This window comes from Sturnira hondurensis, unplaced genomic scaffold (assembly GCF_014824575.4).
Source record: "Sturnira hondurensis isolate 20B ecotype Veracruz unplaced genomic scaffold, ASM1482457v3 Scaffold0005563, whole genome shotgun sequence".
NCBI classification, from domain to species: Eukaryota; Metazoa; Chordata; class Mammalia; order Chiroptera; family Phyllostomidae; genus Sturnira; species Sturnira hondurensis.
Genome location: NW_028078194.1, coordinates 5,520,855 through 5,537,342, shown reverse-complemented (window position 1 = coordinate 5,537,342; position 16,488 = coordinate 5,520,855). Strand labels below are relative to the sequence as shown.

At 42.1% G+C, this 16,488-nt stretch overlaps 1 protein-coding gene across 2 annotated transcripts in view; it reads right to left on the bottom strand.

The window, feature by feature from the left end:
- The window catches only part of PLCE1 (phospholipase C epsilon 1), a 343,613-nt gene that overhangs the window by 23,713 nt on the left and 303,412 nt on the right, over positions 1 to 16,488 (bottom strand). For both annotated transcript variants that reach the window (XM_037047396.1, XM_037047397.1), the window contains 5 exons: positions 15,991 to 16,120; positions 10,952 to 11,073; positions 9,812 to 9,929; positions 4,767 to 4,898; positions 3,424 to 3,714 (listed from right to left, as the gene is read on the bottom strand). In XM_037047396.1, coding sequence (XP_036903291.1) covers positions 3,424 to 3,714; positions 4,767 to 4,898; positions 9,812 to 9,929; positions 10,952 to 11,073; positions 15,991 to 16,120 — 793 coding nt within the window. The remainder of the gene's footprint in view (positions 1 to 3,423; positions 3,715 to 4,766; positions 4,899 to 9,811; positions 9,930 to 10,951; positions 11,074 to 15,990; positions 16,121 to 16,488) is intronic.

Genomic DNA, 16,488 nt, shown 5'->3' with positions numbered 1-16,488 from the left:
TTAAGCACTTTAATGGTATCAATGCTTCCCAATAACCCATGAGGTGTTCTCCTTTTTATAGGAGATGAGGAAACTGAGGCACAAGAAATGAAAGAACCCAAAGCACACTGTTAGTAAGAAGTGGGTGCTGGGGTTCAAGCCCCGACAGCCTACCCCATTGTTCCTAATCTTAACAGCCGAATTACATAATGTGCCTCCCACAGGGGAGGCATTATCTCGTCATAAGCGAGATAATGTGAGCCCCTACCCAGCATTTGGCACATAGAAGGTCTTGAGAAACAGGAGCTGTTAAGTTATTATTGTGATGTCAACACCTGTTTGGGTTTGAAGTCTGACTTCATGAAGTCTGTGTCTATCCTGTGACTTTCTAAAGCTCTAAGACACTTGTTGTTTACTACAATTGCATTTAGAAATGCAACAGGTAAAACAGGTCCAGGTGGAGCTGCTCAGTTTGAAATAAAGGGGGACATCAAATCTAGCCCTCCTACATGGCCTCGGGGTGGTTCCACAACTTCACCTGGGGCTGTAGGTTTAAAACCCCTGTTGTAACCAAGTGAAGGAGTGTGTATGAATCTGTGTCACACGATTACCCCTCTCGGTCCTGCATGTGATGGCAGATCAGGCATAGCATTACTTTTATGATTTTCTATTAATTTTAAAGTCCTGTGTTAGTTAGACACCATTCCCGTAATAATTATGCCTATACTTGGGGGCTGGAAAAATCATTGCAAAGAGTTTGACAATCATTCAAGAAAGCACGTTAAATACTAACAGAAGCTTTTGTTCGACTGGGGCCACACGTCTACACACTTGTTGGTCCTGGGACATGTGGCAGAAACTGTTCTGCCCTGAAGGAAAGAACATTGAGGGACAGCTGCCAGCAACAAGCAGGGCTCGAATACCAGGCTCCCGTCAGTTTCCAAACACAAGAGTCTGTTTTACTGAGTGTAGACCTGGGCTATTCCTGGTTCCAGACCCCTGCAGCCCTTCTTGGAGTTGATGGAGCCATCAGAAATCCTGGGAAGAGATAACTCTGAGTCTACAGACACCCTGCTGGGGCATCGGGGTGCCCTCAAATTCCGGAAATGGTGAGGCAGATGATCCATGGAACACTGCTGGGGGCTAGGGGGATACTGGAGAAGGTTCTGATATTTGTTTGGGATGTTTTATGGACAATCAAGCACTCCCTAAGCTAGGAATTTTTTTTGTAGAAATTAAAATACAGTGATTCCAACATTAACCTTTATCCCTCTATTTGAACTTGCAATTCACAGAAAAGTACCCAGAAAAGATCTGGATCAAACATCAAGAACCACAGGTTTGGATTGCAGTGGTGCAGACAGGGACAGTCTATTTCAGCTCAGCGTGTCCCTATCGAGAGTCTGCTGTGTGCAAGATATTTACCAGGCTCTCTCCCCTGTCTGCACAAATGAAGGCCATTTCTGCCGATGAACAGGCTGAAACCGCACGTTGCTTGTGCTTTTTCCAGCATGGGGAAATGTTTAATCATTGCTCGCCACAGTGGATCAAGGGAGGTCTTTGGGAGCACTGTCTCCTGTGCTGGAAGATTATGTAGAGAAACTTGAGGGTGAACTATCCACATACACAGAGCCATCTGCCTCCCTTGAGCAGGCAGCTGGTTGCCTGCGGACTCCCAGCTTGACTTGGGAAAGAGGCAAAGCCTTCAGGGGTGAGTGAAGACCAAGAGGTAGCCTCACTGTGTGCTTCTGGACTGCAGGGGTACCCAAGGAAGGGCAATTCCATTCAGCGGTGGTTCTCTTTGCCATCGTTGGAGCCAGTGTGTCTGCATCAGCCTCAGCACATCAGGAGAAAGGGCACATCCAAAACCAAATGAATTTCTATTTCCTTGAGAAAACCATTCGCTAGTCATTTCAGTTTACTTAAAATATTTCAGTATCATAATAACCAAGGGCGCCAGTGGACACAGGGCTACAGACAGGGTCAGAGATGTGAGCCCACAAGCCACTTGGGACAGATTAAAAAGAAATTTTTACAACTTTGAAAATATTTCATTATTATTTCCATTTGTGTGAGTCCAAATCATACTGTTTTCATAACTTATCAAAAACACTTAATCATCGTTAACATTTGTGGAATGCTCTCTATGAGCCAGCCTCTATGCTGAGAATGGTATTTCACCTGCATTATGTTATTTAATTTCAATCAAATATAACAAGGGCAAAAAAAAAAAGTCTGCACGGTCAGCCACAAATGAGCACTGTTGGCACTGTGCTAGGTAGCTAGCTGGTCCCAGAGCTAAAGGTGGCTTTGACCTTGGCTGGAGATAGGGCTATGCTGTGGTTGATGGGCCAGCACTATTAGTTAGGATCTGAGACAGCGCATGTGAGAGGATGAAAAGGCTGCATGGCTGTTCAAAGGAAAGACTGGCTTCTGAATGAACTCGAGGACACAGTCCTCACCTACGTTTGCTTTATCTTCTGCAGCTGCCCTCCTGCCTCCATAACCAAGTGGAAAAAAATATTTTATCCTCTAAACTCCCTGAGTCCTTGAATGTATTACTGTTATCATTCTGTGACCTTGAACAAATCAATCATTCTGTGCCTTGGTTGGCTCATCCGAGGAATGGGGATCATCACAGTACCCAGGGATGTTGGGGATCATCCCACTCGGGGGATCATCCCACTCATGGGGATCATCCCACTCATGGGGATCATCCCACTCAGGGATGTTGCAAAGACTGAGCGAGATAATGGGGGTCAAAGAAAATTCAGCACAGGGCCTGGTGTACAGCGAGTGTGCAATAAAATGGTAGCTTTTATTCTGGGTTTTTAGAACTCATCAGTTGTTCCTATTATGAGAGTTTTATCAACAGCGGAGAAACACAAACCCCACTTTCTCTCAGTTCATGTCATTCCCATACTTGTTTTGTCTCTGTTGGCTGCCCTTAGAGCAATGACCAACAGTCTCCATTTCAATCTCAAAGGGATGAGAAGAAGCTAAAATGGTTTTAACTTGCAATTTGTTTGGAGTGACAACTACTTTTTGATGGCAAAGAATACCTTAGCAAGGTAGCTTACCAAGGGGTGTTGGGAACTCTGCATCAAAGGATCTTGAGAAGCAAACTAGACGCAGACCTAAACAGTGTCCTGTTTAAAGACACACAAGAGCAGCCTTATGTTTAAAAGGTGCCTTAAAAAGTGGGCAAGAACAGGCTACTATTATCAGGGACCTTTTGAAGGTGCTTTTCTATCGCCTCAACTCTGAAACATCAAGGGTACAATTCAGCATCCAATTCACCTGTAGTTTCACTCTTCCATACAGTATGCCCCTGTCTGGAACCTTGCCCCTTGAAAGAAATATTTGTTGAACCAGGTTTACTGAAGTGTAAGACGCAGAGGAGAGAGGTGAGAGGCCCTCTCGGGGGTGCAGCAGGCCCATTACCATCGGTCTGGTAGTTCAGCGCCACGAGCTGTATCCCATGCAGCCAGAACATGAGGGGGTTGGGGTTGGACGAGTCGATGCGGGTGGCGGCCGGGTAGGTCCTGAGGAGCTGACAGGTGGTGTGCTGGATCAGTTTCTGAGAATACCTGCGACACAGACGTTTGGCGGCATTTTCATTCAGCGATGAGATATGGTAACATTTGGGAGTTCTAATGATAGCGCTGAGGGACGTGGTTGGGCTGAGGGGGGAAGAAGATTCCTCCCAAGCCTGTCGCATTCCTTCATAGGAACCTAAACCCCCCAAGAGATTAGCCTTCGATTAGTGCAGAAAACTTTAAATGTTTTAGATACACCTGAACAACATTCCAGTCAACAACTCTAAGCACGTAACTAGATCTTACTAGTGCTAGTGTTTCACTGTTAAGGGTACACTATAATAGCGTTACACTACGATAGTGTTTCTTGTGAGTGAGTCCACCACCTTGAAACAAAATGATGGCTAATGAGTTTAAAAAATGAATGTAGAAACACCAATTTAAATTAAAAGCCTGAAAGTCCTTTGCCTCAGTACCTCATCTGTCCTGTGGACATAGCTGCACAATACACAACAATATATGTACAAGGGTGGTCAGTCTAGCATTTTCATAGCAAAAAAAGCGCAACCCCCACAACCGCCAAAACCCAGGAGGCAACCCAACTGCTCTACCAGCGAGGAAGTGGTCCAATGCGTGACAGGAGGCACACAGTGGAGCGGCACAGAGGCACTGGGTAGAATAAGGGAGACATGCACAGAAAAGTATTTGAAGAGTCACAGCACTAGAAAAGTTATACAAGTGTGTTCAGTTATATCCCATTTGGATCATCTTAAAAAGGATCTTATTTTTCTTGAATAAAATACAATAAACTTAACAGTGGTTACCTCTGGGGAGTAGAACTGAGCCATTGAGAATGGAAAGGAATTTTAATAGTACCCTGTATTGTTTGCATTTTTAACTATAAGAATTTATTACTTTTATAATAAAAACTAATTAGTAATAAAATGGATATATCTTCTGGAGTTATAATGGTGAAGAGAGCAGTTCCAATAACCACTAGAATGTTCCAAGGTGGTTCCAATATTTTCCTTTTGAGGCAAACACTGTTAGAACATCTTCAGTGAAACACTATTTTTTAGCAAGTTAAAATGTAAATTTAAAAAGTATTTATACCACACTTAGGTAATATAAACATTCATGAAAATAAAAAAATAATTGAAAAGTTCAAGGAACATGCTTAGACGGTGAAATGTCGGACATATCCAGCATGCGAAACCAAGCAAAGATATTGTGAGAAGGTGACTTTACTTTTTCCAGATGTTTTGTTAAATGATGCCGTCTCCCCAGGGCTCATTCTGCCCGGATTGTTGCCAAAAATGGACTTCCTGCTTTTCCTTTCTTTTCCTCTGCTGGAGCCAGATGCATTTAGAGTTGACAGGCCTGTTCCCATAAAATGAAAATAAATAAGCCAAAAACTACAAGCAAGGAAACTCAACATTTTCCATCCTTGTTAATGTTTATTTTGAAGTCCTACTACTCCCTTGTAATCCAGTACAGAAGACCTACTAGCATTTTTAGCACTGTTAATAATAGTATTGCAGGAAATTAGAGCAAAGTTTTTTTTTTTTTAATCTCTGTGGGCACCTGTGCCGAGAACTACACGATTACTACAGAACCACCACGAAGTCACACACACCCCCACTTGATGGAGCACCAGGCAGATCTGGAAAAGGCACGTACAAAGAAAGTGCTCCGGTCCACATTAATTATGAGGACCTAATTACTCAATCTGCAGAGATGAAAGAATGGTAAGGAGCCAGATTTTAGAGTTGTATTTTCTAGGTTGAGTTCCTGCCAGTATGGGAGCCTTGACTTAACATCTACCTTCTCTCTTCCTCAGTTTCCTTACCCACAAAATGGCTGGAATGTTAGGACCTCACAGGGTTAGTGTGATAATTAAATGGGACATACATTTAAAAAAGATTTTATTTATGTCTTTTTTTTTAGAGAGAAGAGAAGGGAGGGGAAAGAGAGGAGAGAAACATCGATCCGCTGCCACTCCTACACACCCCGTCCACAGAACAAACCCAGAACCCAGGCACAGGCCCCAACCAGGAATGCAACAAGCGACCTCTCGCTCTGTGGAATGCTGCCCAACCGAATGAGCCATACCACTCAGGGCGATGGGAAATGCATTCTACGATAGTGATGTTCATGCTTCTCTTTCTCACTCTCTGGATCCTTTCTGCCCAGCATAGTGCCTGGTGCACAGCAGCTATTTAACAGATATTTGCTGAATGAGGAAGTGAATGCACACCACACAAGCCTGGACCCAGTGCAGGAAGCATGAGTGAAAGGCACCAGTGCAGCCAGAGTTGCCTCCAAACTGTCTGACTGTCTACAATTGTACATGAGAGAGTAATTCCTTCAGCTGGAGCAGTGCTCAGGAGGTCCTCTTTGAGATGGAAAGGCACTTCCCAAGAGCATCATTAGAGAAGACAGGATAAAGTAGTACGTAATAAAAGCATAAACTGTGGGGTTTAAATCCAGTTCCTGGTGGGGTGACCTCGTCAAAGTTGTTTAATCCCTGTGCCCAACTTCTTCCTCATCTGTAAAAGGGCTGTGGTTAAGATTAAGTGAGATAATGTGATATACATATTTAGTAGAGTGTCTTGTTCAGAGAAAGTGCTCAGTTCATAGGAGCTGTGGGCCTTCTTTTTTTCTCTCTGAAGCATTCATTAGTACAAAGATGCACAAACTTGCACTAATGAGTTCTCATGCTTTATCTTAAAATTGTGTATGAATTTTGCCCTCTACACAATAATGCAACGGTAGATTTTCTCCCAAGTAAACCGATGAGGGGCCAGAGTGAGGCCCCATGTGCATTCTGGGGCTTTTGCACACATCCTGGCACGTGCCCACACTCCCCGGGGATGGGGGACCTTCTGTGAAGGGCCTGATTGTTCCCTCAGGGCGGAGTAAGGAAGAAAGAGCAAGGGCTGGGCCACCAAGAAAGGGAAGAATCCAAAGAGGCTGCAGAAGTAACAGAAGGAGCAGCAAAGAGCCTTCGTCTGCCCTGTTGGCCCCTTTACCGGTGGGAACAGCAACCACTACCATTTCTGGAGAGCCAACTATTCGTAAATAGTGTAACAATAATGTACTTTATTGTTAATTTTTAGAACAACCCTGCAAGTTAGGACTATTATGTCTCTTTTAGGGATAAGGAATCTGAAGTGCAGGAAAGTTAACTTAGTCAAGGTCGTTGAGGAGATGAGTCCTACCACTGACGTGGGGCTGTGGTCTTGGGAAAGTTCCTGTGCTTCTGGGGAGGACCTAACACAATGTTCATGCTGCCTCACTGCTCTGAAGCTTTTTTTGCACATGGCTCCTTAGAAGGGACTTGGGATAGTGAAGGGTGAGATGCACTGAAATGGATAATGCAGGAAAATTAAAATCAATGGTGCAGAAAAATGAACATCTTATGGTATTTTCCCCAGGAGCATCAAAGCAAACTGTAATCACAACAAATATGCAGAAGGTATTGTAATAATGATTCTGGCAATACAACTTAGTTATTTTGAGGAAGGAAACATATTTGGGGAAAGAAACAGTTACAAACCTCAATTACTAAAAAAATTAAAATATGGTATATCTATAAAGAATATGTGCCATAGAAACACTTTAAAAGAAGAGCACACTGGGAGTTTTAAAAATAAGCCAGATGACCTCATGCTTAGTCTGTGCCTCAAATCAGAAGCTGCACCCAATGACCTTCTAACTCTTCTATAGTTCTCTGTCCATACAGAGACTTGATCTTCCACACTGACTTCGAACGCCTTTGGGAATGAGTGCTCTTTATTATTTCCTTGGTACTTGAGAAGAAAAGGCAAAGCCCGGAATGGTTTGGGTATAGTGTCAGCTGAATTTATAAAGAAAAGAGATGTGGTGAGTGGGACTCTCGGATGAAGTAGCCTTCTCGCTTGTTCCTGGGATTAAGGACACACAGGCCACAAGGCTCTTGTGACAGGAAAAGGATTTTTCCTCGTCGTAAGAACAATTTCACCAGCTGTGAATATGGTCATGTTGTAGTCACGTGAGAGGAAGTCATGATCTGTGAAACTAAACTTAAATGGCTAGGTTCCTGCATTTCTTTGAAATCTTTGCTTGTTATTCACCCATTCATATCCTCTCCAACAGCACTTGCTAGCAGATGAGCAACAGCAGCTGCCAAAAACTCCGAACGTTGCCCTAACCTGGTGGCTCAGTTGGTTGGAGCATCGTCCCGTACACCAAAAAGGTTACGGGTTTGATCTTTGGTCAGGGCACACACCTAGGATGTGGGTTCAATTCCTGGTCGGGGCACATACAGGAGGCAACTGACTGATGTTTCTCTCTCACATTGGTGTTTCTTTCTCTCCCCTTTCCACTCTCTCTAAAATCAATAAACATATTCTTGGGTGAGGATTAAAAAATACACATAAAATTTCTTCTGGTGTGTAAAAAGAACACTATTACCTAATTTTTATTTTTATTATTTTTGTTTTTTTTAAATATTTTTATTTATTTATCTCTAGAGGGGAAGGGAAGGAGAGAGGGAGAGAAATATCAATGTATGGTTGCCTCTGGTGTGTCCCCTGCCAGGAACTGGCCTGCAACCCAGGCATGTGCCCTGACTGGGAGTCGAACTACAATCGTCTGGTTCGCAGGCCCATGCTCAATCCACTGAGCTACACCAGCCAGGGCACTATTACCTAATTTTTAAATACTCCAATACCTTTGCCTCACCTTCAGGGTAGAGTGTGAGAACTGGTGCTGAACTTAAACCTCTGGAAGCCAGGATCTTCTTTCAGACCATATTGAAAATAATGAGGGCAGGTATTTAACTCCCTCTGCAGGCCAAGTTTATACACCCCGCTCACCAACATTTATACAATCCCCCAATTCCAGAGGCTTTTCTGTCTTCAGAGACCTTGCGCAAGGGAATCCTTTTGGTTAGTATAAGGAGATGAAGTTTTCTGACCTCCATATATTTATGGACTCTCATGTTGTGCCCTCCACTTCCTGCTGCCCCCTTTGCGGGAACACAGCTGGGGGAGCTCGCTGACAACACACCCTAACAAGAGAGGTGGGCTAGTGCAATGGAGATAGGCTTTACAATTGTGGTTCTGTCATTTACTGACTGAAATGAAGCTTTTGGGGGGAAGCAGTTTACCAGCACTGTACTTCTAGAAATGGCCAATTGGGAAAACCTTTTCTCCCACTGAAACAACCCCGCTCTCGGTCCTTGTAGTTTGGGTGTAGTCTTGCTACCCAGCTGAGGGAAGGGGTGTGTGACTGGGCCCTAGACTCTCAGAACACTGTTTGCTCTTGGCCACAGGGATTGGTACAGGGATTGGTTCAGGGATGGAAGAAGGACCTAATGAAAAACAATCAAACTGCTGCTGAAAGTTCTGGAAGAGATTCTTACACTGAAGCTGAATCTGGAAACGTAGTGTGAGCCTGTAGCAGCTGCCTGACAACCACGAAGGGAACAGGGCCAATGGAGTGGAGACAGTGACAGTGGTGTAAGAGACAGCCCTGGATCATGCTGTGCCTGAAACTGGATATCCCTTCACTTTTCTTTCTTTTTAAAAAATGCTACTTTATTTACTTATCTTTTTTTTTTTTCAGAGAGAGGGATAGAGAGAGAGTGAGAAACACTGATTGGCCACCCCTCATACATGCCCTGACTGGGGACCTAACCCGCAACCCAGGGATGTGCCATGACCAGGAGTCAAACTGGTGACCTTTTGTTTTGAGGATGACGCCCAACCAACTGAACCATACTGGTCAGGGCTCCCTTCACTTTTCAATTCATGAGCCAATAAACTTCCTCTTTGCTTAAGTCAATTTTTGCCACTTTTAAACAAAAGAGTCTTAATGGATACACTCTGAAATCTAGGGCCAATTACTTTCTCTCTCTCAGACTTGTTTTATTTAAAAACAAGGAAGAAATCCACTACCTCATAGAATTATTAGGAGGGCAATAAGATGATGTATATAAAATACTGACACAAATCCTGGTACTTAAATGCTTAATAACATTTAGCTGCTGGATGTTATGAATATTGTTATCATTATCACCTATTACGAAAAGACATAATGTAATCTAGAAAATAAACATTTTATGGTATTTTATTCATGAGCATCACAGCAAATAACAATAATAACAAATATTTATCAGGTGTTATAACAATGAATTCTGCAACACAGTTTAGCTATTTTGAGAGTATTCACAATGTGCAATTAAATAAATAGTATATTATTATCTTTTGATATCTTTAAAGGTTTTAGATGATTTTTCTTCTTCTTACCTGGAAATTTTACTGCTTGGCAATAGATGACAAGGTCAGAAAGCTCGGGTGCAATCTGTCTGCTTTCCTTTTTATTCTGAGGAAGATAAAATTCTTCTCCCAGCTCCATGTCATATACCTGTCAAAGGAAAAATAATGCCAGTTGACATGGAAGGCATATGCCACCCACGAGCACTTTATCTGTTCCCTTCTCATGTCACCAGTGTGTTTTACCTTCTCTATATTTACCCTTTTCTCCTAATACCTTTCCTAGAGTAAAAACTTTCTTTTTAAAAAAGATTTTATTTATTTATTTTTAGACAGAGGGGAAAGGAGGGAGAGAGGGAGAGAAACATTAGTGTGTGGTTGCCTCTCACCCCCTCACACCCACTGGGGACCTGGCCAGCAATCCAGGCATGTGTCCTGACTGGGACTCAAACTGGTGACTCTTTGGTTCACAGGCCAGGGCTCAATCCACTGAGCCACACCAACCTGGGCAGGGTAAAAACTTTCTGAGAATAAGAAATGAGTGTAACTCATGGGATATAGTCCAGTGTGGTAAATGTGGAACGGTCAATGTATATTTGTTGAATGAATAGATAATTGAGCATGCTTCTATAGCTCACATTTTTGACATATTATATTATTTTGTTCTTCAACAATGTCAGGGCTGGTATTGTATAGACTGGCTCACAGCCTACATACTGGGAGGCCCCTGAGGGTAGGGTGTGGGTATCTCATTTATCCTTCTGTCTCAGTGTTATTCCTCTATTAACACTTCATGACCTGGCCCCGTAAATCTTCTGGTCATCTCAAACATCTTTAAAGCTCCTAGCAATTCCTTGAAGGTACCAGGCTGTCTTCTAGGCCTGCATGACCTGTTTTTGTCTGCTATAAGCACTGTTTACAGGTTGGTCTCCATCACCAAACCACCTCCTGTGCCACCTCAGTGTCGGCCACACAGTACAGCTTCAGAAGGTATTGACTGGATGAGTCAATGACTAACCTTCTGCAAATGGCAGGTGGGTGCCCCATAGCATCACCACGTGAGCTTTGGCATCTAAGGGAAAGCAAGGGGGAAAGGTGAAGGGAAGGGATCGGGAGGGAGTGAAATCCCACCTGAAACCAACACATGCAATTGCACAGAAACCATTCACCCACCTTTCCTTTGTTGCAAGCAGAGTTATCGGCTTTCTTTATCCTCTTGGGGATTTCTTCACTATACTCAAACTGAAGCTTGTCGTTACATGATTTATTTTCAGGTCTGTCTTCTAGAATGTTGTCTGAAAATGAGATGGCAGGTTTCAGCAGACAAGAACCAAATGCTTCACTTGAGGGCTGTGCCTACATCATTGCAAACATATCCAAATACTCATGCTCGCCCATAAGGCCGAGGCTACATGTTACCAAAATGGTGGCTTGAAGCATCGTTTTTCACTTTGTTAAATAATATGTCGTATACACATAATCTACATGAGAGGGCTCATTGTCATGTAGATGCAGTATGCAAAGATTATGGAGGATCATCTGTGACAAGAAGCTCTCGGCACACCAGTTTGGGAAGGGTTTAGTGGCTGAAGCACTTCCAGATGGTGCTACAATATTTACTCACTCTCACTTTAAAATGAAGCTGTTAGCTTCTTTTATCTCTAGAAAGGGCAAAACCAGGAGAAAAAAGGACATTGTCATTTGCAATGCACTTTTCACAATTATACATAATTGGAAAGTAAAGCTTTCACAATTTTAAAAATCAATTTATTAAGTGAGCATCTTAGGGATAGGAAATAAAATAATCTAAAATATGAGATAATTTTATACTTTGCTCTTGCTTTCAATTTCTACTCAAAATGACTTTAAAGGTATTAGTGGTATATCATGATTATATTCTTTTAAAATGAAAAACAAGAAAGCACATTTCTCACCTTGGATTTACTATCTCATCAGACCACAGATGCTTAGACCAAAATATCCTTATACCAAATCAGAGCCATGCAGGCTGCCAAGACGTCTGTGAGCTCAATTATTCTACTCTATTTTTATTTACACGAGTGCCATAGCTTCATGCTCTCAGGCCTAAGAAACTGGAAACTGACGCTCATGCAGTGAAAACGCTCAGTTCGAATGGCTTTACCTTCCTGACAGTTAGGAGCAGGAGAAGCAGTAAGGACATCTGCTACAGAAAAACAGAGTCAGGAAGGGGATAAAAGTAAGAAAAGTTAAGACAAAAAAGCCAGATAGATTAAACGAAGGTAGGAAGCAAAGCATAAATAACAACAGCTTAGGTGATGGGATAAATGAAGCAAGGGATCTTCCATCAATTCAATATTTTGACTGTTAAGGATGCAACAGCTAACAATAAAAGAAGGGCACATGGTGTTCATGTTGATCATGCCTCCACACTCACATTTTATATTAACACTCCCAATAATACATTATGTCAAATGGATGTAAGTTGATTAATTTGTTAGAGGCATGTAGTTATTATCAAAGAATAGCTCTATATTAAGTTGCCAATTCAAATCTGTACTCTGGTACATGTTCAAAGCTAGTCAGGATAAATGGCAAGGTTGGGGAAAATGAATCTGTATTTATTTAATAAAATTTACTTAAATAAATAGTCAGTTAGAACATTCTGCCTAAAAGTCAGCGTAGTGGTTCCTGAAGTACACGAGCCCCATTTGGAACTTTCTTTGTATTTTCTGGAAGTAGCTTTGGAATCATTACATCTTTATAGCCAAAAAAGGCTACAGACGAATTTGTTTTATAGATGTGAAAATTGAAGACCAGGGCTGTCACAGAAGTAAACTGGGCCACCCAGATTCTAAAGATGGGTTCCCAACCTGGGCTGCTTGGAAGGGCCAGAGAAGGCCTGGGAACACTCCTTGTGATTTTATGTAGAAATTTGAGAGCATGTTTATTTCTGTGAGGCAACTGGCCACAGCTCCCATCTCATCCTCAACTGCACCCAGCATTATAAGAAGCTTGGAAATCTCTGAGGTCCCCTTATGAAGCTGGGAACGGTCCTACCCACAGCAGGCAGGTTTCTATTTCCTTCTCTTCTCAGCTGGACAATGTGAAGGTGGTACAGAGAAGTAGAGAGGAGAGAGGCAACACACACCACAACCAAAGGTACAAGGCTGACAGGATACTTAACGTAGCAGAAAGAAGCCTGAATAGGCAACCTTAAACAAGTCACAACATAATGATAAGGCCTGTGTGAGAACCAGGCAGTGAGAGGAATCTATTAAGGAAATGGGAAATACTCGTGGGGTTGCAGTGGATTTAAGTGCTGTACATCCTAGATGGTAGTGCTGGAAGGAGGGAGAACATCAGTCAGTGTGTAGCAGAACCGGCTCATCACACATCTGAGGCCTGAGGCCTAGAGTGGTAAAGGGACAATGCCCAAGTCTCCTGTCCCCGGGGGACAGAACCTGCTGGGGCCCCTTTTCTCTGCATACCTCATCCCAGAACATGTGGGTCTTAAAGGAACACTAAAGTATTATAGAAATATGGTGGGGTAGGGTTTAAATTTTACTCTCCTGAAAATACAAGCATACCTCATTTTATTGTGTTTTACTAATGTTGCATTTTTCCCCCCACAAATTGTGTTTTTTCACAAGATCCTTCGCCAGCAAAAAGATTATGATTTGCTTCATTGTGGTGGTCTGGAACCTAGCCTGTACTGTCTTTGTCTGTAAACCAGAAAGATCCTTCCCCTACCTGTTCATTTTGTTATTTGAATATCAAAACACCTGTAATACTAGTAATTAAGAAAAGCCATCTCCTTCCTCGTTACAAAAGTACAGAAAATACACGGTATGGTTTATGATAGTGAATTATCTTCCAGTGCACTAACTTCTTACAAAAGCAAATGACATCTGGATTGGTTGATATCTTAAATGTGGTTTTCATTTCTTATCTGAATAAATTTGTTCTTTTATAGGAAAACATCACCATGACTGTCATGGGAACCCATGGGGAAAGAAAGATACGTCAATATAAAAATATTCATATTCCCACAGCGTTTCAGGAAAAAAAATACAAGAATTATCTTGACCCTTCTTCATTTTTTTCCCCTCTTTTGACCTCCCCATAAGAGAAGAAGCCTCTTGCATTATCTGATGGGATTTCAGGTCAAATAAATTGGTTTTTACTTGATGATATGAAGCAATCAACTATTATTAAGGTCAAACATTAAATGGACACAGCAATTCCACTTCTGAATATCTGAAGAAAACAAAAACAATAATTTGAACATGTATATGCATCTCTATGTTCATTGCTGCATTATTCACAATAGCCAAGATATAAAAGCGACCTAAATGCCCATGGATAGATGAATGGGTAAAAAAGATGTGAGACACACACACACACAATGAAATATTACTCAGTCATAAAAAGAATGAAATCTTGCCATCAGCAACAACAAGGATGGACCTAGAAAGTAATATGCTAAGTGAAATAAGTCAGGCAGAGAAAGACAAAGACCATGTGAAATCTAAAAAATAGAAACAAACAAAACAAAACCGAAACAGACTCACAGATACAGAGAACAAACCAATGGTTGCCAGAAGGGAAGGGTGTGGGGGATGAGTGAAAAGGGGGAGAAGAAGGCACAGACCTCCAGGTATTTAAAAAAAAGCCACAGGGATGTAATGTATGGCATAGAAAAAATAGTATTATCTTAGTAACCCTGTATGGTTACAGATGGTTACTGGACTTACTGTGGTGATCATATCATGAAAAATACAAATATTGAGTCACTGGGTTGCTTACCTGAAACTAATATAATATTGCATGTTAACTACACTTTACTTTAAAAAAATGGACAGACTAGTATTGGGGGGTGGGGCACAACGAGCCTATATGTAACTGCTGGCCATGATGGAAGTTCATGAACCAAACATGGCGAGGAGACAGTTCTGCTAGGTGAGAAGCAGACATTGGAGGGCTTGGCTGTCTTAACATCAGTGGTAAGTGGTTGCTGGTCTGTGCAAATCTGCATATTTGCAAAACAACTATCCTACAGAGAAGTAACATATTCTACATATATCATGTTTATGTAAATAGGAACTTTGGCACATTTTCCTTACTACACTTTGTCTTCCAGAAGTTGCCAAAATACAAGTCTACCATCAGCAATGGTACCTGAGAAAACATTTTGCAATCTATAACAAATGATACTCATTTAGTGCAAACAAAACACACTTGAAATTTAATTCTCACGTACAGAGTCCTTTATCTGTAATCTCTAGATAACATCATTTATGTGACTTTTTTGTATTGCACCATTAGTCATTGCCCATGTTTTTTCCCTTCAATGGGGCCAGAAGAAAATGTCTTGTTGGCGTAGTAATGTGAGAAGCAGGTAGTGGGAAAGGGAAACATGCTTCTTTCTTTTTCATACTCCTAGGAAGCAGGAGTGAAAGGAAGCAGCAGAGTACAGAAACATGATGCTGCCCCCTGCAGGTGGTGCAGGAGACAGCAAAGATCCAATTCCTGGATCTTTGCAGGTATTTTTAAAATACCTACAAAGTGTTTGTAGGATCTTTAAAAGACGGTAGGTATTTTAAAAGTCTACAGTTCCTGACAAAAGTATCCGTCAGTCCAGAACCTGAAAGGTGAGAACGGGGCTTCTCTACAGCAGTGAAACCCCATCCTCACCTCCTCCTCTAGAAATCCATTTAGGAATGACCCCTTTGTTGCTTCCCACACTTTCCTCTTCTTTCCTTGAGTGGTGGCTGTAGTAGCTAACTTGGTCCTCTTCACTGAGTGATGGGATTCAGACTCTTGGACACTATACTACGACAACCTGTACTTTTGGTCTGTGGANGTTCCTGACAAAAGTATCCGTCAGTCCAGAACCTGAAAGGTGAGAATGGGGCTTCTCTACAGCAGTGAAACCCCATCCTCACCTCCTCCTCTAGAAATCCATTTAGGAATGACCCCTTTGTTGCTTCCCACACTTTCCTCTTCTTTCCTTGAGTGGTGGCTGTAGTAGCTAACTTGGTCCTCTTCACTAAGTGATGGGATTCAGACTCTTGGACACTATACTACAACAACCTGTACTTTTGGTCTGTGGAATGCCAGGCTTATTTTTGGAAAAAAAGACAACCTCCCCCCCACCCCCCCGCCAATAAAAACAACAGAGAATCATCCAGGCACTTCCCTGCACACAGCATAGGGTCTGTTTCTCTTACCATCAGAGAGGGATTCATAGTCATAATCATACTCGTCCTCTTCATCTTCCTCCTCCTCGTTATTAGCAGGTGGGGGGTTGGCGTTCCCACCATTATAGGCCTGAGCTTGCATGGATGCTAACTGATGAGCCTGAAAGATATCAATAATTATCAAGAGTGCAGATGGTGAGCTAGTGAACCTTAACTTACAGCTTTCAAAATGACTATCTCATGCTTACATCAGTCAATAAAAGTGGCTTATACTATTTTGATTCATTGGGGAAAGGAAAAAAATCTAAATTTACTTGAAGTACAAGGTTAATCATTGGGTGAATGCTAACATCTCTGTAAGACGAATCCTGAAGCTTTTAGGAAAAACCAAGATAACTCATGGCTCCCTGAGGCAAACCCTCCAGGAGAAACCTTGGTGCTTCACAGAATCACCATCAATTCCAAACGATGACGTGAACCAGCCCATCAATTTCGGGAAAGTAAATCTCTGCTACGAGGCCATTTTTT